Here is a 27,101-nt window from a genome sequence, read left to right as displayed (position 1 = left end):
AGAAGACGGACGCCATCAGCGGTGTTTTTATTGTTTTATTGATTTTTGTAATAAATGATACGATAGTGTTTTTATAAAGAGTTTAAACAAATATAAAATACAAAGATTAGTGTTTCAACATAAAGTGTAAAAACTCAAACATTTAAAAAACAAACGTTAAATTAACTTTATTTACAGCGACAGTAGGCAGCTATGACATCACCAGCATGAAGTGATGCTGACCAATCAGGACAGACTGGAATTTGAAACATAGAAATTAATCTGAAACTTTTCGGTCACCATGACAACCAGGAAGTAAACGAGTAAGTGCTGAGGATTTATTTATAAAAAATAAAAAAACAAACAGATTTTTTAAATTTAAAATAATTGGAACTATTTCACTTTTTTGTGGGACAAAATTTAAATGAAATCTTAAAAAACCTTGTGTGGGCGTGGCCAGTGTGATGAATGACAGCTGGTTTTTCAAAATAAAGTTCAGTTTAACATCAAAAGTAAAATAAATTAAAATAAAAAGGTATAAAGAGAGCTGATTGGTCCTCATGTGAAGACATTTCTAGGGTTCAAACAGTTGCCATGGTAACAAAGTGTTAGTGTGAAGGGGCATGGCTTTGCATGCACCTGTTATTGTTTTGGCACCTTTTTTTAATAATTTCTGAATGTTTGAAACAAAATAAATAAATAAAACAATTCATGTCGATATTTACAGACGTTAATAAAGTTTGTGTTTGAAGGTATCGACTACTAAGCTAATGCTACGCTACTGTTAGGCTAACAGTTCAAACCGCTCGTTCATGTATAAACTGCGGTGATGAAGAGTTTATTCTTACAAAAGCTAAATGAGAAGTTCCCGTTTGCTTCTGTTTGCTAACAGACATGCTCAGTGCGTGATGACATCACGGCTGAACTAGTGTTTTAAAGCTTTCCTTTAAAAAACAGTGTGACCACGCCCACAGTCTACAACAAAAACACGGAAGTCTGATGATGGCCAGGGGAGTGATGACATCATCACTTCTTTCAGAAAGTGGCGAGGTATGTGATGATGTCATCAGTTTTTCTTGATGGCGGCGAGGTGATGTCATCACTTTTTCATGATGGCGGCGAGGTGATGTCATCACTTTTTCTTGATGGCGGCGAGGTCTCGCTGCAGCTCGATAAACTTGGGTCTGTCTTCGGGGTTGTACTGCCAGCATCGCTGCATCACTTTGTACACGTCGTCAGGGCAACGTTGAGGACACGCCATCCTATAACCTAGCAACAAGAAAGAAAGGAAGGAGGGGTTGAAGAGAATCTTTTTCTTCTTCTACTCCATTTAATGAGTCAGACAACAAAACAACAGCTAACCCCTACACATAACTCACTTTATAGGGAAGAGGGAGGGATTTCAGACACAGCCCAAAACTTTATTAAAACACTCAAACAGAACAAGAAACTTCGGATGTCTGCTGGTTTACTTCCTGTTTACCTCCCCCCCCCCCCCTTACCTTTCTCCACCTGCTCTCGAGCTTGCTGATTGGTCATTCCAGGATAAGGACACACCCCCAAACTGAAGGTCTCCCACAGCAGGATTCCATAACTCCAAACATCACTCTCTGAGCTGTAACGACCTGTAGCAGCCAATCACAGAGCAGGAGACATCAGCAGCCAATCACAGAGCAGGAGACATCAGCAGCCAATTACAGAGAAATAGACAAAGAAGCCAGATGTAAAACAGATTAAAAAGGTGTTTGTGAAGTGTGTCAGGTGTTGGTTACCGTAATTGAGGGCCTCTGGAGCGGTCCACTTTATGGGGATCTGTTTTAATCCTGATGAAGAATAAATCCCATCGTCCTCCTGTCGGCTCATCCCAAAATCACTGATCTTCAACACACTGCCCTCACCCACCAGACAGTTCCTCGCTGCCAGGTCCCTAAGAGACACACAGGTGAGAGACACACAGGTGAGAAACAGACAGACTGAACAGCTTATCTGAGAGCTCTGGTACATGAAGTGTTGCGTTTACAGACTGTGGGACATTGTGATGGTTTACCTGTGGATACAGTTCTTACTCTCCAGGTACGCCATCCCAGCTGCAGCATCGACAGAGAAACGGACCAGCTGCTTTGTCTTCAGCTCATCCTTCTTCTTCCTCAGAAAAGACAGGAAGTCTCCACCTGACAGACAAACCCCACACACCTGTTACAAACCGACCAATAACAAAACAGCACCATAAACAGACATTGGATAAGCTCCACCTACCTGGAACCAGCTCCATGACAATGTAGATTGGCTGTCGTTGAGTACAAACACCAATCAGCTTCACAATGTTTGGATGGTCATACTGCTTCAGGATCCTGCAACCAATCACAGACAGGCATCAATACTGATCAGCCAATGACAGACAGGCATGAAGATACATCAGCCAATCACAGACCAGCATCAAGATACTTTTCTATGTTCTTCCTTTTTTCATTTGTTTGTTTTTATGTTTATTTGTTTTTTTTGTTGTTTGATGATGTCACCTGGCCTCAGACAGGAAGCGGATCTTCAGCTCTGGAGGTAAATCTTCTTTACATGTTTTGACAGCAACCTGCATTTTGTCTCGCTGCAGCGTTCCTTTGAATACCTCCCCAAAGTTACCCTAGAAACCAGCAGACAGCAGGGCATGATGGGACATGTAGGCAGAGAGAGCAGTGTAAAAATTTGATCAAACTGACATTTGAACTTGTGAACTATGACAGGGAACAGGAAGTGAGGTCACCTTTCCCAGCAGCTCGCCCAGCGTTACGTCCTCGTGATTCAGGATCCATTTTTTATCCTGCACACAAAGAATCAGCTGTTTTTTGTTTACATGTAAAGAAACATGGTTAAGACATTTCAAACTGTAAGATCAGCTGTGACAAATGTAAACAAACATCGTCACCTTGACGACGGGGTTAAGCAGCACGACCCCCGACTTCTTTGTGATGACGTGTTTGGTGGAGAAATGATGCTCGATGAGTTGAGGGATGGTCGAGAACCCGGTCCCTTCAAAACGATATTGACTCTACCAGAGAGAACAAAAAGTAAGAATTAATAAAATGAAGATTTATGAATTAAGAGAGAGAGATAACCTTTCCCAGTGATACATCAAATGTTTATTATGTGTGTGTGTGTGTGTGTGTGTGTGTGTGTGTGTGTGCTGCAATAAACTACAGAATATTACAAATACAACAGAACACTTCAAAGTACTGGAAGATACTACAGGATACTAAAAAACAGAATATTCAAGATACAGCATTATACTACAATGTGCTACAGAGTAACACACATTTTTTTAACTGATGAATATTAAAAGGGATGCTTCATCCATTTGCATTAAGCTTTTGTATCATTAGAAACATGGTAGTATTTTTGAATGGTCGTGCATCCCACCCTCATTTTCCCAGAGCGTCATCAGAGGCTACTATGGTTAGAGGGGGTGAAACGACATAGCTAGTTCCTCATGTTTTCAACCCACCCACTGAAATAATTCACCATTTAAAAGAAAAACAAATGAAGAGTTCTTCAGAGGTCTTAATGAATTTGCCATGTAAGGCCCTGTGTCCACCTGGCGTTTTTTCCCGGCAGAAAAGCGCTGGCTGTGCAGTCTGGAGTGTTTGCATGAAGCGTTTGTGCTCTGAGAAGAAAAGCGTTGCACGTCCGTCCTGTCTCTACGACAACAGATTGTTGACAATGGCCACTGTATGGCCGACACGGCTCTGTTGCTTTTTACTGCTTGTTTTATATCTGAGATTGTTTTTTACCCCAGCAGACATGAGGCAAAGAGATGTGAGTACAAGACACGATCTGTAGGTCGCTTTAATACAGGGAATGTCATGCAGACACTCCCGAGCGTACAGCCAGCGCTTTCCTGCCCGGAAAAACTCACTAGAATTTGTCTTTGAAATTAATATGACTCAGTCTGGTAGTGGCTAGCTTGTTATCTAGATCAGTGGGAGTGGACACTTTCTGCCTTTTCTCGGACAAGGCACTGACTTCCAAATTTATTTCACATTTCTACTACCCAATTTCAATACAGATTCATGTTTCAACTGGTGAAGTATCCCTTTAAGTATTTTTATAACAGCCAGATATCATAGAAAGGTTGTATAAGACTCAAACTTCATATTAATCATCACAGTAATATATTAAGCCTAGTAAATAAAGACAAAGTCACAAGTATTTAAGAACAGTAACTTTATTCAAACAATTTAACAGAAATAACTAACAATGTGTGAGTGAGGGGGTGGCTACAGGTTAGTTTCTTCCACCTCCTCCTCCACCTCTTCGTCTTCCTCAGACGGCTCAATATTTCTGTAGTACTTGAATAAAAACAATATTACTATCCAAGAGCTGTATATAACCATCTGAATTCAATATATTCTATATTTTCTATATCATTATTTACCATTTCCTCTGCTGCTGGTGGAGGTGGAAAAGGAGGAGGGGGCGATGGAATTGGTGGGTGAAGTGGACGTAGAGGACCCGGTGGGCGTAGGGGATCAGGTGGAGCTGCAGCTGGTACAAGAGGTGGACATGAAGGTAGTGGTGGAGATAATTCCCGGCAGAAAATCAAAAATTCCGGCTCCATTCCAGTCTTCAGCATCCTCCAAAACCCCCTGATATCGATTATCAGGAAATTTGGTTTAGCCAATAAGGAGTTAACGCACGCAGAAGTTTTTGAGTGTCAGTTACTTTTGGCAGGAAAATCTCTTATTGGCTCTCATTTAAATTCTATAACAGCTAGAAGCACCAAATTGGATATGCATGATGTTGACTATATGAGTAATCATCAATTTCAAATGCGGAGTTCAAAATGGTTCGAGTCCCGAACAGCGGCCAAAAAGACACGTTTTCAAAATTCAAATTTTGACCTTTGCTCTTTTGAAATCAGAAGGCCCCTGAAGCAGTTAGAGACCTGATACTTGGACTTTGCGACCTCTGAAATTTATCAATTCATGCTTATGTGGAACTGAGTCAACAGCTCCTCCCTAAAAGAAGATAGAAAACAAAAAGGAGCTGGCAGGCCCAACTTTTGATATGTGGTTCACCTATGAAATCTAAGATCTCCCAGAAGATTTCACCTGATTTGGCCTTTAATTGGCTGAGCAGCGAGGCTCCAAAGTGTAAAAACCCTCAACTTTAGCGCCTAGGGCAACTTTAGGGCAAACAAAACCAGCTGCGGGCCCCAAAACACCATAGGAGGGACTCTCTGAGGGCCACCTACAACATATAGAAAATTCAGCCCTCTAGGTGGTCTAGAAAAAAGTTGGCCTATCCGAGTTCAGGGAAAATCAGGGTCTTGGACATATCAAGGCTAACACCATCGCTGCTCTGGGGTTTGGTACAGGAGGCCTAAGAGAACCAAAATTGCTATGGACACCAAATTTCACACACATGAATTGGCCCCCAAGGATCACCTCCTGCGAATTTCAGCTCTCTAGGTGCCAAGGGCCCTGAGCATGGGGCCGTTGAAATCCTGGCCTGAGACTGCCCCCCCTCTCGAAAACCATTTAAGGCCATTATCTCAAGTTCTGCTTCAGCTAGAGATTTAGATTGTGGTCTCAAATTCAGACTTCTAGATGGTACAGGGCCCAAACAGCAGTCAATTAGACTGCTAATTTAAAAGAAACCCTAATTGGGGTTTCCATCTCCTGCGTGTTCAAAAATCGCCCTGAATGGATGCTAAAAATTTCAGCTCGCTCGCTGCTAAGAAAGCTAAGATACCTGCAGCTTTAGTTTCAGGTTATCAGTTAGATTTGGTGGGAAAATCTCTCATTTGAGTTCTATTGGGACTTAAGGCACCAAATTTGATTTGCATTATATTGGGCCTAAGGGGAACTACTCATTTTAGAGTCAAAGCTCTAGTGGCCCTAGGGTCCAAGCGGGAGCCCATCTAAACTCTACTCAAATCAGGTATATATATATATATATTACCTTTAATACGTTCAATACCCTTCAATATGAAGTATCACCCGTCCGAACACGGAGGCTGCAAAGGCTGAGAGAGCATCACACAAGGTGTGCGAAGAGACATGAAGAGGAGTTACAAGTTAACACACACACTACAACTTCTGGAGGTAAGACATATTTTATGTTTTATCATTTGTTTTGTTGGAAACTTTGCTAGCCGTCAGGTGTTAGCCTGAGTGTAGCTGTTAAGCTAACTTCTCCATGTGGTGGAGTGTAAAGCTAATTTAGTTTTACTATATGGCAGTTTAAGTCTTATTTTCAAGTTACATGATAAATATATAATATAAATGTTTGAGAAATTAGATAAACACTGTTAGCTGAGCATTTGCAGGAACAATTAGACAAATTATGTTGATAAAGCTGAATTACAAAGAAGTCTCATTTTCTGTTAGTGACATCAATTAGGTCAATAGGAGTGTATTTGTTATCTCTCAGGCAGTTGGTAAAATAAGCACAACGGTATGAACTTATTCTGTTAGACTTTGTGTTTTCTGGGATACAAAATATATAATGCATTTTAATGCATATTTAAGCATTGAGTATGGGTGTCAGAAACTCTGGGCTACAACACCTTATGTTTGAAAGTGAGTAAGTTGGTTGATTCTGTTTATACCAAAGTTACATTTTCAAGTAGAGCACTTGAATGGTTTGAAGTGATGTGCCATAATTTTGTTGTTCTGTGTTTTTTGTCCAAAAGGTTTCTTCGTCTTAACAAGAGGGAGCTGTACAGGAGTCCCAAGTCAGTCAACGTCATGAGGTCTGCAGTGAGAGCTCTTTTAAGTTATTTCACTTTTTCCACAAAATTTGTCCCCATTCAAATGAATGGGAAAATGTTCCACTTTTCCACAGCTGTTTCTGCTGATTCTTCTTCATTCAGCAGTGTTTTGCAAAACATTTCAGCGGTCAGCATTCCCACGCATTTTCCGCAGGTAAATGCAAATTGTCTAGTTATTAGTTGTTGTCCAGAAACACCAAAATACTGAAGCAAGTTCTAATCAGATATGTCACTATGTTCCTATGTCTTCACAGCTGCCCCCATAAAAAGTAGAAAAATAAAACATCCATCCATAACTTAAGGAGATGTGCATAATTTTTAAATACATTTGTTTTATTTGCTTATTTCTGTTTCAGGTGTGGATTCACAACTTCTCCCCCAAAATAAATGCAGTACAAGGCCTTGGAGTTCTACAGAAAAAACAAGCGAGTAAGCGTCAGCGACAAAGTCCTTCTGATTTTATTGTTTCCTATTGGAGTGTGGTAAGTTTATTACCCACATAAATGCTGGTCATCTCATCCTCTTTAATGAGAAACTAGACAGAATACCGGCACACATGCTAGGCTACAGTAAATTGCCAAAGACAGGTGCAGTTTCTCCACGTAATTAAGCAAATTTGTAGGACAAAATAAGCCTGTTTGTTTTAGTGCTATTTCACAGATGCACTGCACGCAGCGGGCCGATCAGATGTTTGGTCCTATTCAGGCTTTCTATGGGATTTAAAAAATGTCTGCTGTCTCCCTGTTGGCCCACTCAGTCTTGTTATTTCTCCTTGTTCTGGTTTACAGAGGTATCATTTTTAGGGGTGTAACGGTACGCAAAAATTTCGGTTCGGTACGGTTCCAAGTTTTGAAGCTTCAGTTCAGTACATTTTCGGTACAGCAAAGGGACCTGATGCAACACTTTTTTTTCTTTATTAGGAACATTTAGAATTTCCCTTTTACACATTGGGCGTGCAGCATCGACAGTTCAGACTTGTACACCTGCTCAGGTTACTTTTTAATAACATTTTAAATTAAACATTGTAAAAAAAAAACAAAAAAAACTTATGCTGCATCCTTCAACCACAAGAGTCTCCAATAAATAAAAGACATGAATGAAATAAAGCATTTTAGAATGAAATGAAGTAATTAATATAGCCTATATGTAAAAATATATTTCTTTTAAATTACACATCCACCTTTTAGTTTATTAAGCCAACAGTTTTTTGAATGCACTTTGAGCACATAATAAACCTAATCACATCTACGACAGTATAGTTTCATCTCAGAACTATTAATATTTCCCTCTGTCGATATAAGAACTTCAATGGCATTTGTTATGGCTTTGGCCCGTTCAGAATTACTAGCAAAAGGCTGTCTGTTTTTTCCTAGTTGCAGTGACATTAACGTTCGCATGGTGCCTTTTCAAGTGCTTTAATAAGTTGGACGTGTTGCCTGCGACGTACCCGATGTCCGCTGAACAACGACGGCACACTACTCTCGTCTTGTCAACGTCTCTTTGTCCATTATTGCGGGAATGGGAAGGGAGGGTGTTCATTCTATCATGCTGCAGGTTATGCTCCCACACAGACGCGTCTCCCCCTCCCCTTTTGCGCCGCAGCGCTGTAGGAGCGGGATCATCGCTGAAAATGAAAACGAAACTTAAGAGTAAGTCCGTAAAAAGAACTCCATCCCGGTTATATGCAACTGTCCAAACCGACAGGGCTCGAGGAACTAGTAATCTGCAAAGTTTGCAGTTTATGTTTGAACTTTTTTACAAGTTACTAACTAAAAGCTCCGCAGCCTTCCTCCATCCTGAGGTGTGCTTCCGCTTTGCAGTCCGTGTGGGAACACAGATTAAAGCACTTTTGTTCCACGTGTGCGGACCGGACCGAAAGCCCTGTACCGAAACGGTCCGGTCCGAGTACGTGTACCTTTACACCCCTAATCATTTTGTATAAGGCTGTATGTTTTTATCACTTTTCCTGTAGCAGACCTGACAGCTGATCAGTCCGCAGCGTGCAGTGCATCTGTGAAATAGTACTGACAGAAACAGGCTTTTAAGGAAAAGTATAACGCTGTCAATTTTTACTATACATCTACATTCAAGTCAACATTGTTTTTGGAACGTTTTGTCCTACAAATTTGCTAAATTACGTGGAGAAACTGCACCTGTCTTTCAGCATGTGTGCTGGTATTCTGTCTAGTTTCTCATTAAAGAGGATGAGATGACCAACATTTCTATGGGTAATAAACTTACCATTGATAGTACCACATAAAACTATGTTAAAATATATACAGTTACATATCTTTAGGGACTTCCTGTAACAGTTTTGATCCACTCTAAAATAAATCAGGGTGTCAGTGGTTTATTAAAATACTGTGGAACTGATATGTAAATTGCTGTATTAGTATTAAGTTACTGTTACAATGTTATTAAAAATACAGTAATTCTGCCATTATAACAGTGATTGCTTTTTTATTTAGTCAGTCATTGGGATTTTTTAATAATTTCTCTCTTACATTCTCATATTAATGTAATGTCGGTGAGAGTGCTGTCTCGATCTTTGCATAAAAGAGGATACAAGGCTGAAGTTCGCTGACTACAAGTTGACCAATAATATAATTTATATCTGTAGAAGGGTAAAATATTTCTTACATTTGTTGCAGACAAATGCTGTAAGAAAACAAACATCCTATCATTCACTTTAATGTTAACAGATAGAGTGCAATACTTTGGTTCCGAACATAACTATAAGTAATGCTGTCAAATAAATGAAGTGCAGTGGGCGTATAAAGTAGCAGACAATTGAAATACTTGAGAAAAGAGCAAGTTCCTCAAAATTGTACTCTAGTACAGTACTTAAGAAAATGCACTTAATCAATTACATTTCATCAATGTGGGAGGGCCACTTCACATTCAAGTACTACAAAAAAGTAGAATATTTTTAAAGAGACCCCTGTTCTACTTAGACATTTCAAGAACCAATTAAAACTAAAAGTGTGTATTTTCAAATGTAACTTTAAATCAGGCACTGGTCCCCACAACTATAGCAGTAAAAGGTTTAAAGTGTGTGTGTGTGTGTTGTCCAATGCACCTAGCAACAGCCGAAGGGCCACACAAGTATAGAAGTAAAATATTTTTTTTAAGTTGGAGTGTTCTCAAATTTTAAGTGACTTTCACACTCTCTACTCCCACCTAATGGTAAAAATACTTTTTGCACCATTCTAGCTACAGTGGAAGTGGTGGCCCACACAAAGACGCAAAAAGACAGGGTCCTCACAAAGACAGAGAACATGTGTGTGTGTGTGTATGTGTGTGTGTGTGTGTGTGTGTGTGTGTGTGTGTGTGTGTGTGTGTGTGTGTGTGTACATACGTCAGCGTACTGGATGATGAAGTGGCGTCTCTGCTCATCAGAGAACACAGACAGGACGTACTCGCCCGGTTTGCCGTGACTCTCCCTCACCAGGAAGTCTCCCTGTTGCCGTAGTAACTCCTGTGCTTCAGTTCGGGGGATGGCTCCATGGTACCACTCCTGCTCCGCCAGGGGGCGCTCTGAGGTTGGGATCACATCAAAGAACTGCTGCAGGAGACAAAACACAGACAGGTGAGACAGACAGACAGACAGGTGAGGCAGACAGGTGAGAGAGACAGGTGAGCGAGACAGACAGACAGGTGAGGCAGACAGACAGACAGACAGGTGAGACAGACAGGTGAGAGAGACAGACAGACAGGTGAGACAGACAGGTGAGACAGACAGGTGAGAGAGACAGACAGACAGGTGAGACAGACAGGTGAGACAGACAGACAGGTGAGACATACAGGTGAGACAGACAGACAGGTGAGACAGAAAGACAGACAGACAGGTGACACTCACAGAGGAGGAGGAGCCTAGCATGGCTTTAGGAGAGCGGATCATCCCGGCCAGAGAGTGACGCAGAGTGTCAAACCGAGAACTCCTCTCTTTAGATTTATCCTGGAAACACAGACAGACACACACACACACACACACACACACACACACACACACACACACACACACACACACTTAGAATAGTACTTTCTAATCAAGAAATGCTTTCATGTTGAAGCGCCTTTGATGCGTCTTTACCGTGGAGCTAACAGAGCGGGCGTCGTCCTCATAAGGCAGCGCAGGGGGAGGGGGAGGGGGTGGCGGTGTGGCTGCGGCAGCCATCTTTGCATCCAGCAGTGCCTTCTGGGAGGCGAGGCGAGCCTCAGAGCCACGCAGTGATTGGACGGCTTGATGAAGCTCGAGGAGAGAGAGTTTCTGACTGAGCAGCAGGACGCAGCTGAGGGAGAGAGACAACGAGTCAGAGAGAGAGAGAGAACAGCTTCTTCTTCTACTGCTTTAATTTCAGTCACCAGACTCACTCGCTCTTTCTCTCTGGGCTCTGCTGACTCGTCTGGATTTTAGTGTCCAGGTCAACAGCCAACGCCTCCTTTGTCCGTAGATTCTGCTGAGTCAGCGTCAGCTCCTCGGTCGCCGACAACAACCTTGAGAAACAAACACACACTAAGAATAAAAAGCTTTATACTTTTCTGTTGCTTATCAACACGTTTTTAAACCTTTATCTTCAGAAAGTTTCCAGAACCGTCCTGGAAAGATTTGGAGCTCACATGGCCTGAAGGCTGTCTGAGGTCAGCGTGTTCCAGAGGATGTCATTGGCCGGCAGGTTGTCCGTCTCCTCCAGCAAAGACGGGTCGAACTCTACACTCGCCTCGGGCGTCTCTGGAGACCTGCGGGGGTGGATACTGTTACCATGGTGACCAGGAGTGAGACACACAGACTCACTGTTTCTGGGGAAACCATCCGAACCTGTAGGCGTCTATGAAGTGTTGGTACTCTGCGAGCGGGTCAATCTGCTCGACAGCTACAGAGATCTCCTGATGAACCTTCACGATCTCCTCTGTCAGCAGACTGCTGATCTCACAGTACTCCTCCAGAATACTTTTACTTTGAAAGAAACAGGAAGTACAGACACAGATGTTTACTGTTAAGTACATAGGAAGTATTAAAACAGACTTTTGGCGTGTCAGTTACAAAGTCAGTTAGCATGTCAGTATTTAAAATGGATCGAAGCTTTGAAAAATCAAACGTGTATTTTACTGACAGGTTAGTAGGAGAGAAGTTTGTTGGGACGGGGATTGAAACATGCTTCTGAGAACATCCAAGTTTTAGTTTTATCAATTCTGCTGTCGAGTGTCTAAGACCTGTAACGCTACGTTATATCTCCAGTCACGTCTCTTCAATCGGACCTCAGACACACATCGGCTCAGTCAAACGACTATTCTGTGACTCGACTGGAGATGTGAGGTCACGTTTCAGGACACGAGGCTCACCAGCTGAACTGGGTCGTGAACAGAACCGTGTGCGATCGTCATCACCATTGGTGAGTCAGTTAGCATGTGTTCCCGTGCGGTGGTCATGCGACTCACAGGGCGAGCGTCATGTCCTCCTGCATCCTCTGGAGGGCGTCGAGAAGCGCTGGAGCAGCGTGGCGTCTGTGTTCGTCCTGCTGCGTCCGAGCGCCGCACACCGCTAACACGTACTGGTTGTGAAGGTTGTGGAGCTTCGCCGTCGCTTTGTCATAACGTTCCCGGGCACGCTCTGCCTCCCGGCCTGTGATTGGACAAGGGAGAGAGGCACAAGGACCCAAGACTTCAAAAAAGTTCAAACTTAAGGTGAAAACAAACGTAAACTTTGATTTCATATTTCCTGTAAAAAGAGAGTCGAAACCTTTTGCCACAGCTTCTCTGTATTTCTCTTTAGCGCTGTTAGCATCGCGGCTCAGCTGGCGATACGTCGCCTTCAGTTTGTCCAGGTCACTCCTGGTTACCTAGGAACAGAACGTCGTAAAAACTGTATGGTTATTGACGGAAAACACACACACAGACACACACACACACACACACAGACACACACAGACACACACACACAGACACACACACACACACAGACACACAGACACACACAGACACACAGACACACACAGACACACACCTTGTGGTTGTGGCTCTCCAGCTGCTGATGAAGACTCTGGTAGCTCTTCTTCACCTGCTGTTTGTCGCGGATCAGCGTGGCGAGGCGATGAAGAGGACCGGAGTTCAGATCGTCAGCGTGACTCCTCATGACTCGACCCAATGCCTCCGTCTGACGGATCACCTGAGACCAAGACTGAGACAGAGAGGCCGTTAACAGCTGCTGGGTGATGGAGGCATCAGATCTTACGTCCTCGCTTCATGTTAAACACGGCGCCTCGTTCACTAAAAGCTTCTCTAGTCGTACAGGACGGCTGTGGCTCACTGGTACAGTCTCTCAATCAGGAGGTCGGGGTTCGGTCCCCAGCTCCTCCTCTGTCAGTATATACAGACATGATAAAAAAGGGTCACTATATATCTGCGTTTTCATGCTCTGAAGTATGGCTAAAAATAAACATGTTCATGAGGGGATACATTTACTCCATGTTACTTCACATGATCGTTGCCATGGATACAGAGAGAGTGGGCAGCCCTTAATGAGGAGGAGGAGCGTTCACACAACCAAACCAAAAAGGACAAATGTGTCTCAGATCACCTCCGTCTGAGAGCCAATCGGATCACGGCGGGCTGCGTTCACGGCGGGCTGCGTTCATCTGATCAGCCAGGACGCACAATAACGCAACATGTAAACAGGCTCCAAGACCAGGACTGACACATACTGTGACAGTGGGCGGGGCCTGATGGACAGGTGTGTCTCTCACCTTGCTGACGGTGCTGATGTAATCAGCTGCTTCCTGTTTCTCAGTTTGCTGAGTCATGCTGAGCAGCAGAGCAGCGTAGTCTTTATCACTCTTCACCCGCAGAGTCATAAAACGCTTCACCGTCTCCAGCAGCTAGAGGGCAACACACACACACACACACACACACACACACACACACACACACACACACACACAAACAAACAAACAAACAGAAACACACACCTGTGTTAGCCTCACTGAGAGTGCAGAGATTGAAGCTGAGGGAAACGTTTACAGATTGGATTAAAAATGTTCTTCAGACACTTTTGAAAAGTTTTACCTTCAGCTCCCAGTCCTGCAGCTTCAGTAAGCCCTCATGGGAGTTCCTCAGATCCCGACCGAACCCCATCCTGGATCACGCACACACACTCTTTCTCTCTCTCTAAGGACAGGGACGAGCGAGGAACAGTTTCATGGTCCTGTGTGGAGAGAGATGATCAGACAGACATGACGTGTGAATATTAAACAGCTCGTTAATCATAACTAATTGAATCATATTATACACATTCATTTATTTTACTTTAAAGGTCACATATCCTCCTCCTCTTCAGTGTAAATAAGTCTCAGCGCTCCTCAAAACATGTCTGTGAAGTTTCTTGTTCTAAATCCACTCTGATCCTGTATTTGATCATGTCTATAAACCCCTCTATTTCAGCCCTGCTCAGAACAGGCTGTTTCTGTGTCTGTACCTTTAAATATGTAAATGTGTTGTGTCTGACCACGCCCCCTCTCTGGAAGGACTTGGTCGCCTTTTAATTTTCCTTTAAATCACAGTATTAGAATCCGCCACCAGGGGGCTCTCAATCAAAACAATAACAATGTTGATGTCGAGGCTGGCGGGGAATCACGGGAGTGCTTCAATATTTATGATCCTGTGGTGTGGGGAGAACAGCGAGGACCGCCGTGCCCGCACTCTGTGGATTGTCACGTTGAAGGGAACAATAGCCAATCAGGAAGCAAGCTGACTGAAGGAGGAAGCATAACAAACATCACCATGGCAACAACAGCAAACGTGAAGCATAAAGTTAGATGGACGTCAGAAATTCAGGACCGACTTGTTGATTTGTGGCAACAACGCAAGAGTTTATATCAACCCAACTGACGAGGAAACGCGTTGGACCAAAATGTTCACCGTGATGGATGGACCAGCTAACAGCTAGCCACATTTAGCTTGACCATCATGTTTGTTTACTCTTAAGTCACAGTTGACCACGCGAGATTACACGTGTTGAGAGTGAATGAATCGGTTAGTGTATGGCGTGCTGAGTTGGTCGTCTCATTGCTCGCCACACGATAAGAACTGAACTATTAAATCGGTCATGATCCCTCTCACATTTAACAAATCCTTTAAGATTTAAAATCTTTGGTGTGGGTCCTCAGATATGATGTAAACATCTTTAAAACCTGTAGGTGAAAAACACTTTTAATCTTATTTTATATCACAGCTTTATTCTAAATTCATTATATTTAAGTTTTATATTAGTAATTTAATCTTTAATAAAAACATTATTAAAATAAATTATTATTCTTTATAAAAACATTTTTTAACCCTTTCACGTCTCTGAACTTTCCACATTCCATCAGAGCTGACGCTAAACAGAAACTAAGCTAACGCTAGCCGCTCTCCCGTTTAAACTAATGGAGCAGCAGGCTAACGCTAGCTGCTCTCCCGTTTAAACTAATGGAGCAGCAGGCTAACGCTAGCTGCTCTCCCGTTTAAACTAATGGAGCAGCAGGCTAACGGGAAACTGACGGCGGAGGATCAAAGGAAAACTGTGAAACTTTATTTAAAAATGATAAACGTCAACGTTTTGAACAACCGGGCAGTATACGGACAGTAACCGCACAGTAACCACCTTAGTGAGTCCGAGTTTTCCTGTCCGGTTCTCCGGTCAGAGATGAAGAAGCAGCCCGAGGAGGAGGAGGAGGAGGAGTGGGAGAGTCGGGAGAGGTTCGGTGTTTTTCGGCTTCTCTTCGGCTCTTTTCAGCTCTTTAAACGCGCCGTGAAACGATTCGTTTGGCGGCAGACTCGCTGTCCGGTCACCGCGCTCCTCTGTCGTCCTCCGCCGGGCTCATACCGTCCTCTGCCCGGGTTTTCTGCTCCGTTTCCCCGGATACTCCTGCTGTCGTCCGGTAGTGAGCTAGGAAGCTAACGGCTAACCGGGAGGGGCTTCCGCGGGAAACGGAAAGGGGGAAGGACGAGGGGGGGGGGGGGGGGGGGTTATAAAAATATATAAATAATGCACTAATAAACCAAACACACATTATTTCTCATTAATCAGGAGCTGAAATCTATATTTAACAAATACAATCAGTATTATAGGGATTTTAAGCTGTGGGCATTTACCTGTTTTCCAACAGAATTATTATTATATAAACACACCTGGGGGGCGGCTGTAGCTCAGTCTGTAGGGATTTGGGTTGGGAACCGGAGGGTCGCCGGCTCAAGTCCCGGTCCGGACCAAATATGGAAGATGAGGTGTCAGATCACCTTATGAGCACTGCCGAGATGCCCCTGAGCAAGGCACCAAACCCCCACCCACCACCAGGAGCGCCCACCCCGACACCCCCCCACCCAGCGCACGTCCACAGGATCCCGCCTGTGCATGTGTGTGTTGCATGACTAACAGAGTGTAAAAACTGAAATCCAGGTGCTAATCCCGCCTCCTGCTCGGTGCAAAATTATGTTTTGTAGTTTTACGTCTTTTATTTCCTGTTTTAAACCTGTAAATACCAGCCAATCGGAGCGTAGTGTGGGCGGGGTTTCTAAGCAGGAGAATGACAGGTTTCTGTTGAACCGGTTGCTGGCACTCTCAAGTGGACTCCAGGTACACTCTGATGTTAGAGCTCAGTTTAAAGTGTTTCAAGTTTCTTCATGTTGATGTTTTTATTTCAGCTGTAAAATCAGCTGCTTCAAAAGACACAAGCTGTTTGAATCATAAATGAGTCCAATAATCATCATGAAACATGATCAGAGGTCCCCAAACTCTGGAGGAGGACGGGGGAGAGAGAGAGTGAGGGAGGGGGCAGAAGGGAGAGAGACACAGAGGAGGGAAAGAGAGAGAGAGAGAGTGAAGGAGGGGGGCAGAGGGGAGAGAGAGAGTGAGGGAGGGGGGCAGAGGGGAGAGAGACACAGAGGAGGGAAAGAGAGAGAGAGTGAAGGAGGGGGGCAGAGGGGAGAGAGAGAGTGAGGGAGGGGGCAGAGGGGAGAGAGAGAGGGAGGGAGGGAGGGGGGCAGAGGGGAGAGAGACACAGAGGAGGGAAAGACTGAGAGAGAGAGAGGAGTGTCAGCAGGTAGAACAGGTTTGGGCGAGGCGGTCGAGTGAGCTCCACACACGTGAAAAGGAGAGAGAGAGAGAGATTTGATTGTTCACTTTGTGACTTTAAACAGAGACGACGACACACAGAAGAAGAAGAAGAAACAAGTGGTGAAGAGAAGAAGAAGACGTGTTTTTCTTCAGAGGAACAGTTTAAAAAGAAGAAGAAGTGAGCTGGTGTAACGCAAGTGTAACCAGGTGAGTCAGGTCAAACAGTTCTTTGTTTTATTCTTAATCTGCAGGTGAATCTGACTGAACAGATCTCAGAGTGTTTACAGTTTATCTCTTGACATCATTTCATGGTTCTTCTGTTCGTGCTGTAAGAACAAGTACTGTAAGCTCTGAGGGAGACGTGTCCCTCCTCTCCAGGAGGGGGTGATATGCCCCCCTTTAGTTACTGTTGACCTGTTACGTCACAAACCAAACAGTGAAAACATGAACATTCTTCTTCTGCTCTTTACTTTTTAAAAACAATCAATGACCCAAATACTGGGTGACTAGGAGTCTATTGTTGTTGCTGTGCTATCAAACAGGTAGTGATATCATTTGATTGGAATGATAATTGTATCAACATAAGAAAACTCTGTATTGTGACATCCCTGCTGTGGAGCATGCTCAGAGCTTCTCATCCAGTTTGGGTCGGATGGAGGTGTAAACACGTGAGAGTAAATCGACCTCGTTACCAGGTGTGTTTTAACTTCAGTCAGACTCAAATGTTTACTTGGATTATTAAAGTCCAGGTTTAGTCATACTGACACAAAAAAATCTGCTTTTTAACATCATGTTAATGTAACCCATGTGCAAAGGATGTGTTCTGTGTTGTGTTCTGAGTTGCAGAAATAAATCAGGAGACAGCTCTTGGATTCTGGTTCTCTGTATTCAACAGATAAAAGCACATATCAGTCCGGTGTGTGTGTTGTCAGAGTCGAGCATCTCCCCTCTGACCAAAGTTGTAACGGCTCTGCTCTTGATTACATTCACACATTAAACATTCATTGAAAATAATGCGATCAAATCAACAGCACTTCAAAATAAACACAATTGTTAAAAAACGATATTATCCAAAATAAAGTTAAAATAAATAGATACATAATAAATACAAAATAAGAAAAATATTTAGAAAACTAACCCAAATAAACTATACAATAAGACATCAAATCACAAATAATATGGAGCCAGAATCCTTCCTCTTTTGACTCACCTTCACAGAAAAATCCCTTACATTTAGCATTTATGTACAGCATATAAATTCACATTGGTAGCTTTAATATTTACATATATTAATGAGACACACAAAAGAAACCTCTCCATACCTGTATTCAACAGATAAAAGCACATATCAGTCCTGTGTGTGTGTTGTCAGAGTCGAGCATCTCCCCTGACTAAAGACAAACACATCATCAGGGAGAGACGGGGTTTCCTACTGCGTGAGACACGAGCTTATCACTGTACATTAGCCGTTAACATTTACGACAAAACTAATAACTTTATATATAATACTCAAAACTTTGCAAAACTGATACAGAATAAAACAAATATGATCATAAACCGAACACCACAGTTTGATTACATGTAAACTATAAAAAAAATACTTTTAACTGAATTTATCGACGGAGCATTAATCACCATAAACCTACCTCTGACCAAAGTTGTAACGGCTCTGGCCAGAGCGCGCACCACACACGCACTTACCTCCGTCATTACGCACAGACACACACACAGACTCCAAAATAAACAGGCAGGAGAACAATGGAAAATAATTAGATTTAAAATGAAAAATGTGTGTTTTGGGGAAATTCATATGTCATCAATAACGACCTGTTACATTAACACACTGACTGACAGGGGGCGCTAAAGAGCTGCATGGGAGCAGAGACAGTGAAAGAGGAGCTGTTTCCCCTGCTCAGAGAGCTTTACAGCAAGAACTTTACAGCTGCAGTTCCTCCAGTGTCCACTAGAGTCGGTCTCCTGCAGTGAGTCAGTCCCCATAGAGCTCTATGTTAAAATGTAAAACAATAAACATGTTTTTTGCACTTGTGAACTGATGACATCATGACCTCTGATGCTTTCACTCTTTGAGATTTGTGTCTTTTAAACCCAAACTAAGGATTCTTCTGAATGGCTCCTTCCTTTCTTGTTTCCTTCCTTCCTTGTTTCCTTCCTTTCTTGTTTCCTTGTTTCCTTTCCTTTTTTGTTCCTCAAATCAAAGTTCAATATCCTCTCTCTCTCCACAGAGCTCTCTCGTCCTGACTTCCTGGTGTCCTCTGGTTGGACAGCTGCCTGATTGGTTGGTTAATTGATAATCTTTAGCCCCACCTTCCTGTGACACCTCGTGATGTCAAACATCAATGTCTCCCTGGAGAACCCGTACGGAGAGGTGACCATCCCCCGGGCTAAGCTACGCCCATCAGATGACGCCACAGTGATAGCCAATCCGATGGCTTTGAGCAATAACAACAGTAACCCATATGGCGTGGCAAGCTCTGCCCCGCCACCATATATGGTGAAGGAAGCAGGGGAGGAGGAGGAGGGGGGGAGGTGCCCTGCCTGCTGCTACCGCTGCAGGAGGAGGAAGTGATGACACAGCTACAGGAGGACTGTGATTGGCTCGGATTTGTTCATATCCTGTTTTTTTAAGTTCATGTTTCCTTCCTACGTCTGAGGAAACAAGGAAGGAAACCAGGAAGGAAAGAAAGAAGGAAAGAAGGAAGGAGAGAAGGAAGGAAGGAAGGAGATGTTATGAAGGAAGGAAGCAAGGAGATATATTAAAGAAAGGAAGGAAGGAAGGAGATAAGGAATGAGATGTATTAAAGAAAGGAAGGAAGGAAGGAAGGAAGGAAGGAGATAAGGAAGGAAGGCGATGTAATGAAGGAAGTCGTAGCGGCCGTTTTGTGTCTCATCAGGTCAAAAAATAAAATCTGTAATTCCTCTCGAGTTCAGAGGTCGTCCTGATGTGACAGGAAGTATGATGTTACACGTGTTGCAAAAATAAAGTTTTAGCTCAAAAAAAGTTTAAAATATTTAAACAAATTTTAAATGGAATACATTTTTTGAACAGCTGATTTGACACAAAGCAGTCCCTGCTGTTATTTTTTTCTGCTGTTGCCATGATGACCGTCATCATCAGGGGAGACGGGTTCAATGAAACATGTAAAACAATAAAGTTTAAATAAAGTTTCTACAAACTGTAAAAAGTTCATCCAATGATTAAAACAGTTTTGGCCTTTTGCTGCTTGTTTTTATTTTAAATTATTAAATGAACATTTAAACACAAAGAACACGACGTGGAGATGATCCTTTTTATTCTTTATATTTGAATCTTTAAAGGGGACATATTATAATGTTTCTGAACAGATATTTGGGTAACCTGAGTGTCTACCGACCCACAAAATGTGAAATAAACCCATCCAGTCCTTTGTTTGTGGTCTGCACAAGTCTTACAACACAGAGAAAAATTCTCAGTTTCAAATGTGCTCTCCTTGTGATGTCACAGTGGGATTCTGGTAAAAAAATAATACCCTCCCCTCCCCTGGTGTCTCCACCCATGCCCCCCCCCCCCCCCCAGCCTAGAGCAAAACTTTTAAGCAGGTCCGCCATTTTTAGTCTTGCTACAGAGGAGTGATGTCTATCTGGAAAACTGAGGGGGGGCTCATTGCATTTAAAGAGACACACACACCAAAACAGAGCGTTCTGAGAGAGCTGGTATATACAGGGTCACAAACCTCCTCTGGTGCTTGATTCATGTTATATTTTGACCTTAGCACAGCACAGATGTTTCATTTAGACCAGTGTTTCTCAAATGGGGGTACACAAGTACCCCTAGGGGTACGTGGGATTACTGCAGGGGGTACGTGACAAATGTAATACAAAAAAGTTGCATCACAGCAAACTAGTGGTGTGCGAAATAACGATCTTAGATCGTGAAGGATTTAAACGTGTTAAAAATCTGCCAAAACAGGGAGACCGTAGAACGGAGCTAATGTGTTCATTTTATCATGCTGCAGGTTATGCTCCTACACAGACACGTCTCCCCCTCCCCTTCTGCTCGGCAGCGGAGCGGGATACATCGCCCAAAAACGAAACTTAAGAGTTAGACCGTAAAAAGAACTCCATCCCGGTTATATGCAACTGTTTGAGATATTTCCAAACCGACAGAATACAATAAACATTTATCTGAGGAGTTTGCAAAGTTAAGGTTTGTTCTTCGGGCAGCGACAAAACGAACCCTTAACGAGCCGGAGAGACATGAACAGTCTGCTGAGAGTCAGACAGAAAGTCTGTGATGGGAGATGTAGTTCAAGTTTATGAAAGCCATTTCAACAACAGTTGATAGGAATTTGTCTTGTATTTAAACTGATGCTGTCGGTGTTTTCTGCTCTCTCTCAGTTTTTAAAGTTATTACAGTAACAAGCCTCTCTACTCGAAGCTCACCTGTTGTGATAACGGAAACGAGAATGAAACGGAGGGAGGCGATAATATCAGCGAGGTCTGGACCTCGGTTGTGAAAAAAATGTTTTTGAACAGTCACCTACAAACATTTATTTCCATGAATTAGTATCTATGCATGCTGCTTGAAGTGATGTCAGTCAGCAGCTCTTTCTCCTCTCGTTCAGTGTGCAGCAGGCAGGTGAGAGTCAGTAACCATGGTGACTGTCTGTCCGTCAATCAACGATGTCCCGCCCCCTCCGTGAATAAAACTCTTAATTTAGTAAAACTTACTTTGACCATGTGTCACTGAATAATAAAATTTTGGATTATGTTTGAAGTCTACATGTTTTTATAAAAAGTACCTGATGAACCCTAACATAGATTTAAAGACACAAAAGAGGACACAATACTAAATCATTCAGTTAAAGTGGTGCATAAAAGCCTACAATTGTACATACAAATTTGTCAGAATGCAGGGAAAGACATTTCTGGTGTTAAAAATGTTCTGGGGTGATGTCCAGCCCCCCCAACAAAGACAATTTTAAATAGACTAAACTTATAAGCACAATATTTGTGCAATTAAAAACATTTTACAGGGAAATAAGTTTGGTTAAACTGGTTGGTAACTTGCAAAATTTTTCTTTAAGATCAGTTTGGAAAAAAATCTTGATAAAATTGTGATCATGATATGATATTATTTTCCATATTGCCCACCACTAATACATTTTTATGGGATTTACCTCCACATATTCTGTTCCTCCCAAAGCACTGTTTGTCTTTTGTGGGGTGACATAAGCCAACAGTTTTATGAAGACCACATACATTTGTTTAGTAATGTTCTTTTCCCAAATTATTTCCTGAAAAATGTCTTTGACGGGATAAGGGGGTACTTGGCTGAAAAAAATTCTGGAAGGGGGTACACAAGCCCAAAAAGTTTGAGAACCCCTGATTTAGACCACAGGGGACTGTTTGAAAAGGTGGAGAAGGGGGGATAATATGTCCTCTTTAAACAATAGAGGTGTTGGTCGGGCTTTCATTAAGTATTTACATTTAGTGTAGAAAACTGTCTTTGGGTATCACATGTTGTATTGCTTTCCCTTTAATTATGTGTTTTATTAGTGCTTAGTGTTCATTGGGCCAGGAGCAATCCATCATAGCAGTCTCCAATTATATTGTGTTTAGCGTTAGATCCTCCCTCTTTTATAATTACTTCTCAGTCGAATCGGTCATTCTGGCCTCTCTCCTGGACCAAGTTAGATGTATAGACTGGTTACAAGTTTCCAGAGTGGTATTGTTTGCATCCTTGTGTTTCCTTTGTGTGCGTTTCCCTGACAAGAAAGTAAGTTTTATCTATTTGTGTGAAATTACATTTCTGTAATATTTTGATAGTTTGAGTTTTAAGTTTATCCTGCTCAAAGTATTTGATATGCAGATTGGAAATAGCCACTTATATCTATTGTTATAGTAGTGTAATTTATGTAATTCATAGTAGAAATGTGAAATGTTGAGGTATTTGTTGGATGTAGTTGGATTATCTTGCTGCTCTACTTTATTACAGTGATTTAATACAGTGTATTCAGCCAACAGAGGGCGCAGTTGACTTGCTAATGACCTTTTGTGGTATAATTATATTATTGCCTGCCTATTTGTCTGTTGTGTTTTATTGTTTCTGACCTTATTGTTTAAGACGTGGATTTAATTCCTCTTTATGTTCTGCTTCTTGTAGACCACACACGTATACAGTACCTATGCCAAATGATGGCTTCTCCTGTTCTGCGCAAGTAGTTGCAATAAAGACTTTGAAAGTATCTGCCTACCGTGTCCTGACCGACACCCCACAGAGATAGTCACACATACCGATTCCTAAAATCCTCTACAATTTAGTGACAGAAAAATGTTTTTGTACATAAATGAATAAATTCTTCCCCTTTAACTTGTCTGTTATCAGTTCATATATATATCAGTTATTAACAGTTTATATATATAGAGCTCTCGGAACACGTTTCGCCTCGGTGACCGTTTCCTTCAGCGTCTTCACTCCTTTTTTCATGCCAGATAACTCTGAGGGCCGTCGTCTTCATTGTTATCTTTGTGGAGGTCAATCCGCCATCTTGGTCAGCTCCACGTTCTCCTGCAGGTTGGTTCCTCGTTGATTTTGAGGTGGGTGAATAAAACGGTGAGTGTTTCCCGACATGTAACTCTGAAGTTATTCTGTCAGTTCTTCTGTTCTGAAATCTTCATTTATATAAAAACGGGGAAATCTAGGACGCCATCTCAGCCCTCTTCGCCTACACAGCCGTCATGGCATCACCGCCGGAAGTCATTCTCTTTGGTAGTTTCTATATTCGTCGTCTGTTTTATCGTCACGTTGATGTCAGAGACGTGATGTCATCGTCGTCGTCTTGGTTTCATTCTTTCTTTCCTGGCAGTGACTTTGATGTATAATTATGGACGTCTCTCTCACTTCTTCGTCTGTGTTTGAAGCTGCTTTAAAGAAAGTGATGATGAGACACATGACCTGTATTTATAAATATTTATATTTTATAAATTCTCTCTGTTGCTAGGCGACCAGGGTCAGTCCACACTGTGCTGTAACCTGATAGGCCGACCTGAGATCAGCTGATCAGGTTTCACTTCAGCGCTTATTATGAAATGTTTTCATTGATAAGATTTTATTTGAAGTCTCATTAATTCAAACTGTTGTCATGAAGTTTGATTTTGGTACTTTTATATGATTATATTTCAAATGTGAATTTTATAACGATTCTTTTTTTTATTGTTCAGCGTTTCTAATAAAATCTTTGTTCATTCTAAACATTCATTTATTGACCTTTATGTAAAAAGTTCATTTAAACTGTTTCTGCAGACCGTGTGTCAGCCGGCCGAGCAAGGCTCAATTATTAATGAAGCCCTCTCTCTCTCTCTCTCTCTCTCTCTCTCTCTCTCTCTCTCTCTCTCTCTCTCTCTCTCCCTCCCTCTCTCTCTCTCTCTCTGTCTGTCTGTCTGTCTGGCTCTCCCTCTCTCGCTCTCAGAGCGCCAGAGCGACCCAACAGAGGAGGAGAAATAAGAGAAGAGACAAGAAAACAAAGAAAAAGAAAAAGGACGAGAAGAAGAAAAAGGAGAACGAAGAGCTGGAATAAAAACAAGAGAGACGACGAGGAAAGAAGAGAACATAACCTTAAAAAGAGAAGAAAGAAAAAGAGAGGGAGAGAGAGACAGACAGAGAGAGAGGGAGAGAGGGAGAAGAAATGAAAAGGACGACAGACGATGAGACGGAGAAAAAGACTGAATAATTTTAAAAAAGAACAGAGGATGATATAAAAAACAAAGTTGACCTTAAAGGTAAGTGTCTGCTTCCTTAAAAAAATCTGTCCAATCAGAGGACAGCAGGCTGACACAATCATTGGATTGGAGGATTTCTATCAACACAAACAGGAAGAGTTAAACATAATTTTCATGTTCTCGCTGTTACAACTTTCAGAATGTCAAATAACACAACAAAAAAAGAAGAACAGGAAGTGACCTGTCAGCCCCTCCCGTCTCCTCCCTCTACTGTTGCCATGGAGACAGTGATGTCACCAAAGAGGCAGGACCTAGTCTGCATCGTGTGCTTCGGTAGCTACGACCTGGCAACCAGGTTGCCACGGCGACTACACTGTGGCCATGCCTTCTGCCAGGCGTGTTTAAAGAGGCTAGACACGGTGATCAATGAACAGGTGACTTATGACATCATCAACGCTCACCTGACTAACACACAACATCAGTCAGTCCGATTACACACATCCTGCAAAAGCAAAAGTACACATGTTGCTCTATGATGCCCAAGTTGCTCTAAGTTGCTCTATGCTGCTCTATGTTGCTCTTTGTTGCACTATGCTGCTCTGTGTTGCTCTATGCTGCCCTAAGTTGCTCTATGCTGCTCTATGTTGCTCTATGCTGCTCTATGTTGCACTATGCTGCTCTGTGTTGCTCTATGATGCCCAAGTTGCTCTAAGTTGCTCTATGTTGCTCTATGCTGCTCTATGTTGCTCTTTGTTGCACTATGCTGCTCTATGTTGCTCTATGTTGCTCTATGCTGCTCTGTGTTGCTCTATGTTACTCTATGCTGCTATGTGTTGCTCTATGTTGCTATATTACCTGCTCTGTGTTGCTCTATGCTGCTCTGTGTTGCTATATTACCTGATCTGTGTTGCTCTATGCTGCCCTGTGTTGCTGCTCTGTGTTGCTCTATGCTGCTCTGTGCTGCTCTGTGTTGCTCTGTGCTGCTATGTGTTGCTCTACGCTGCTTTACACTGCTCTGTGTTGCTCTATGTTGCTATATTACCTGATCTGTGTTGCTCTATGTTGCTATATTACCTGATCTGTGTTGCTCTATGCTGCCCTGTGTTGCTCTATGTTGCTATATTACCGGATCTGTGTTGCTCTATGCTGCTCTGTGTTGCTCTATGTTGCTATATTACCTGATCTGTGTTGCTCTATGCTGCCCTGTGTTGCTGATCTGTGTTGCTCTGTGCTGCTATATGGTGTTGCTCTATGCTGCTCTGTGTTGCTCTATGTTGATCTACACTGCTTTACACTGCTCTGTGTTGCTCTATGTTGCTCTATGCTGCTCTGTGTTGCTCTATGCTGCTCTGTGTTGCTGCTCTATGCTACTAAATAGAAAGAAACGTGAGGTAACAACAGTTCATTAAATGTTCAAATAAAAAAATATTTAATTTTCAATTCAATAATAATAATAAAAATAATTTTCTTTAGACGTTGCTCTATGTACCTTAAAAACTTGATACTGAGCATGGGGTGCAGGTAGTTCCCCACAGGTAGAATAATCAGCATCTGCTCCGGCTGCTCAGGTGTGGATCCCGTGTCCTCAGTGTCGACAGAATACACCTCGGCCACGAGGAGGAGCGGCCGGGCTGGACTTGGACTTGGCCTCCTTCCTGGGAATGAAGGCCCAGCAGACCTCTTCGTGCTCCCTGTCCTCCTGGAGCTCTACCCACAAGGAGGGGGAGGGGCCTGCAGATGCTGCCTGGGACGGGAAGCTGTGGCTTGGGAAGGAGGTGACAGATGACGGCTGGTCACACGGAGGTCTGGCTGAGCCTCGGTTCCATCGTTACGGCAACTGCTGCCTGCCGTCGTCCTATTGGCTTTGCTGCTGGTTATGTTGCAGGGGGCGTGGCTAATACTGACCAATGAGTGCTTGTTAGTGTTTGTTCGTTTCTGACTGATGGGAGTTTAAAAATTGTAAACATGCAAATGTGAAGTTTCATGGATAAAATAATTAGTAACAAATACTAAAAAAGTAAAATTAATAAAGTTGCTTTATGTTTAATATTATATTCACTAAAATATTGAAGTGTTAAATAAATAAGTGTTTTATTATTAGATAACCATGGGGTGAGCACTTTTACATACAGTATCAAAACAGTAATAACACTCAGTCTAAAGGTACAGTACCATCATTAGATACCTGTACAGGTGAGAAGTAAAAGTACTACAACTGGGTACATGAGTACTTGTCCTAACATGAGTACTTGTCCTTACATCAGTACTTGTCCTAACATGAGTACTTGTCCTTACATCAGTACTTGTCCTAACATCAGTACTTGTCCTTACATGAGTACTTGTTCTTACATGAGTACTTGTCCTTACATGAGTACTTGTCCTTACATGAGTACTTGTCCTAACATGAGTACTTGTCCTTACATGAGTACGTGTCCTATCATGAGTACTTGTCCTTACATGAGTACTTTTCCTAACATGAGTACTTGTCCTTACATGAGTACGTGTCCTTACATCAGTACGTGTCCTAACATGAGTACTTACACTTGG

At 42.5% G+C, this 27,101-nt stretch overlaps 2 protein-coding genes and 1 long non-coding RNA gene across 4 annotated transcripts; 2 read left to right on the top strand and 1 right to left on the bottom strand.

Moving 5' to 3' along the window:
• Positions 1–21: 21 nt before the first annotated feature.
• On the bottom strand, positions 22–15,702 carry fer (fer (fps/fes related) tyrosine kinase). Of its 2 annotated transcripts, none has more exons than XM_061061144.1 (20): positions 15,384–15,702; positions 13,808–13,946; positions 13,489–13,620; positions 12,750–12,923; positions 12,486–12,585; positions 12,185–12,368; positions 11,565–11,702; positions 11,366–11,485; positions 11,120–11,242; positions 10,839–11,037; positions 10,605–10,703; positions 10,104–10,310; positions 2,900–3,022; positions 2,738–2,794; positions 2,499–2,617; positions 2,236–2,330; positions 2,027–2,150; positions 1,752–1,906; positions 1,482–1,604; positions 22–1,248 (listed from the first exon to the last, which is right to left on the bottom strand). In XM_061061144.1, exons 2-20 carry the CDS (start codon positions 13,874–13,876, stop codon positions 1,112–1,114), a joined length of 2,478 nt encoding a protein of 825 aa, XP_060917127.1. In that variant the 5' UTR covers positions 13,877–13,946; positions 15,384–15,702; the 3' UTR covers positions 22–1,111. The 2 variants fall into 2 exon arrangements, with proteins under 2 accessions (XP_060917127.1, XP_060917128.1); XM_061061145.1 differs by having other exon boundaries at positions 10,104–10,307.
• A 1,060-nt stretch (positions 15,703–16,762) lies between these two features.
• On the top strand, positions 16,763–20,038 carry LOC132992419 (uncharacterized). Its single transcript, XR_009676329.1, has 2 exons — positions 16,763–17,042; positions 19,079–20,038. It is a non-coding gene; the product is annotated as an uncharacterized LOC132992419 (long non-coding RNA).
• A 4,256-nt stretch (positions 20,039–24,294) lies between these two features.
• rnf224 (ring finger protein 224) lies at positions 24,295–26,929 on the top strand. Its single transcript, XM_061061315.1, has 3 exons — positions 24,295–24,614; positions 24,754–24,988; positions 26,123–26,929. The coding sequence occupies exons 2-3, from the start codon at positions 24,755–24,757 to the stop codon at positions 26,450–26,452; spliced, it is 564 nt and encodes a 187-aa protein (XP_060917298.1). The 5' UTR covers positions 24,295–24,614; position 24,754; the 3' UTR covers positions 26,453–26,929.
• Positions 26,930–27,101: the final 172 nt, after the last annotated feature.

The sequence above is a fragment of the Labrus mixtus genome, chromosome 17 (genome assembly GCF_963584025.1).
Source record: "Labrus mixtus chromosome 17, fLabMix1.1, whole genome shotgun sequence".
NCBI classification, from domain to species: Eukaryota; Metazoa; Chordata; class Actinopteri; order Labriformes; family Labridae; genus Labrus; species Labrus mixtus.
This window is presented reverse-complemented; position numbering and strand designations above follow the sequence as displayed.

What these genes read in the sequence shown, in the direction of transcription:
- fer (XM_061061144.1), bottom strand. Translation starts at nt 13,876, where the DNA reads ATGGGGTTCGGTCGGGATCTGAGGAACTCCCATGAGGGCTTACTGAAG. An exon ending in TCATCATCCAGTACGCTGAC is followed by an intron (nt 3,023 to 10,103) that starts GTATGTACACAC and finishes TCTCTCTGGTAG; the next exon opens with AGTCAATATCGTTTTGAAGG. An exon ending in TCCAGAGGCCCTCAATTACG is followed by an intron (nt 1,605 to 1,751) that starts GTAACCAACACC and finishes TGGCTGCTACAG; the next exon opens with GTCGTTACAGCTCAGAGAGT.
- rnf224 (XM_061061315.1), top strand. Translation starts at nt 24,755, where the DNA reads ATGTCAAATAACACAACAAAAAAAGAAGAACAGGAAGTGACCTGTCAG. An exon ending in ACACGGTGATCAATGAACAG is followed by an intron (nt 24,989 to 26,122) that starts GTGACTTATGAC and finishes CCGGCTGCTCAG; the next exon opens with GTGTGGATCCCGTGTCCTCA.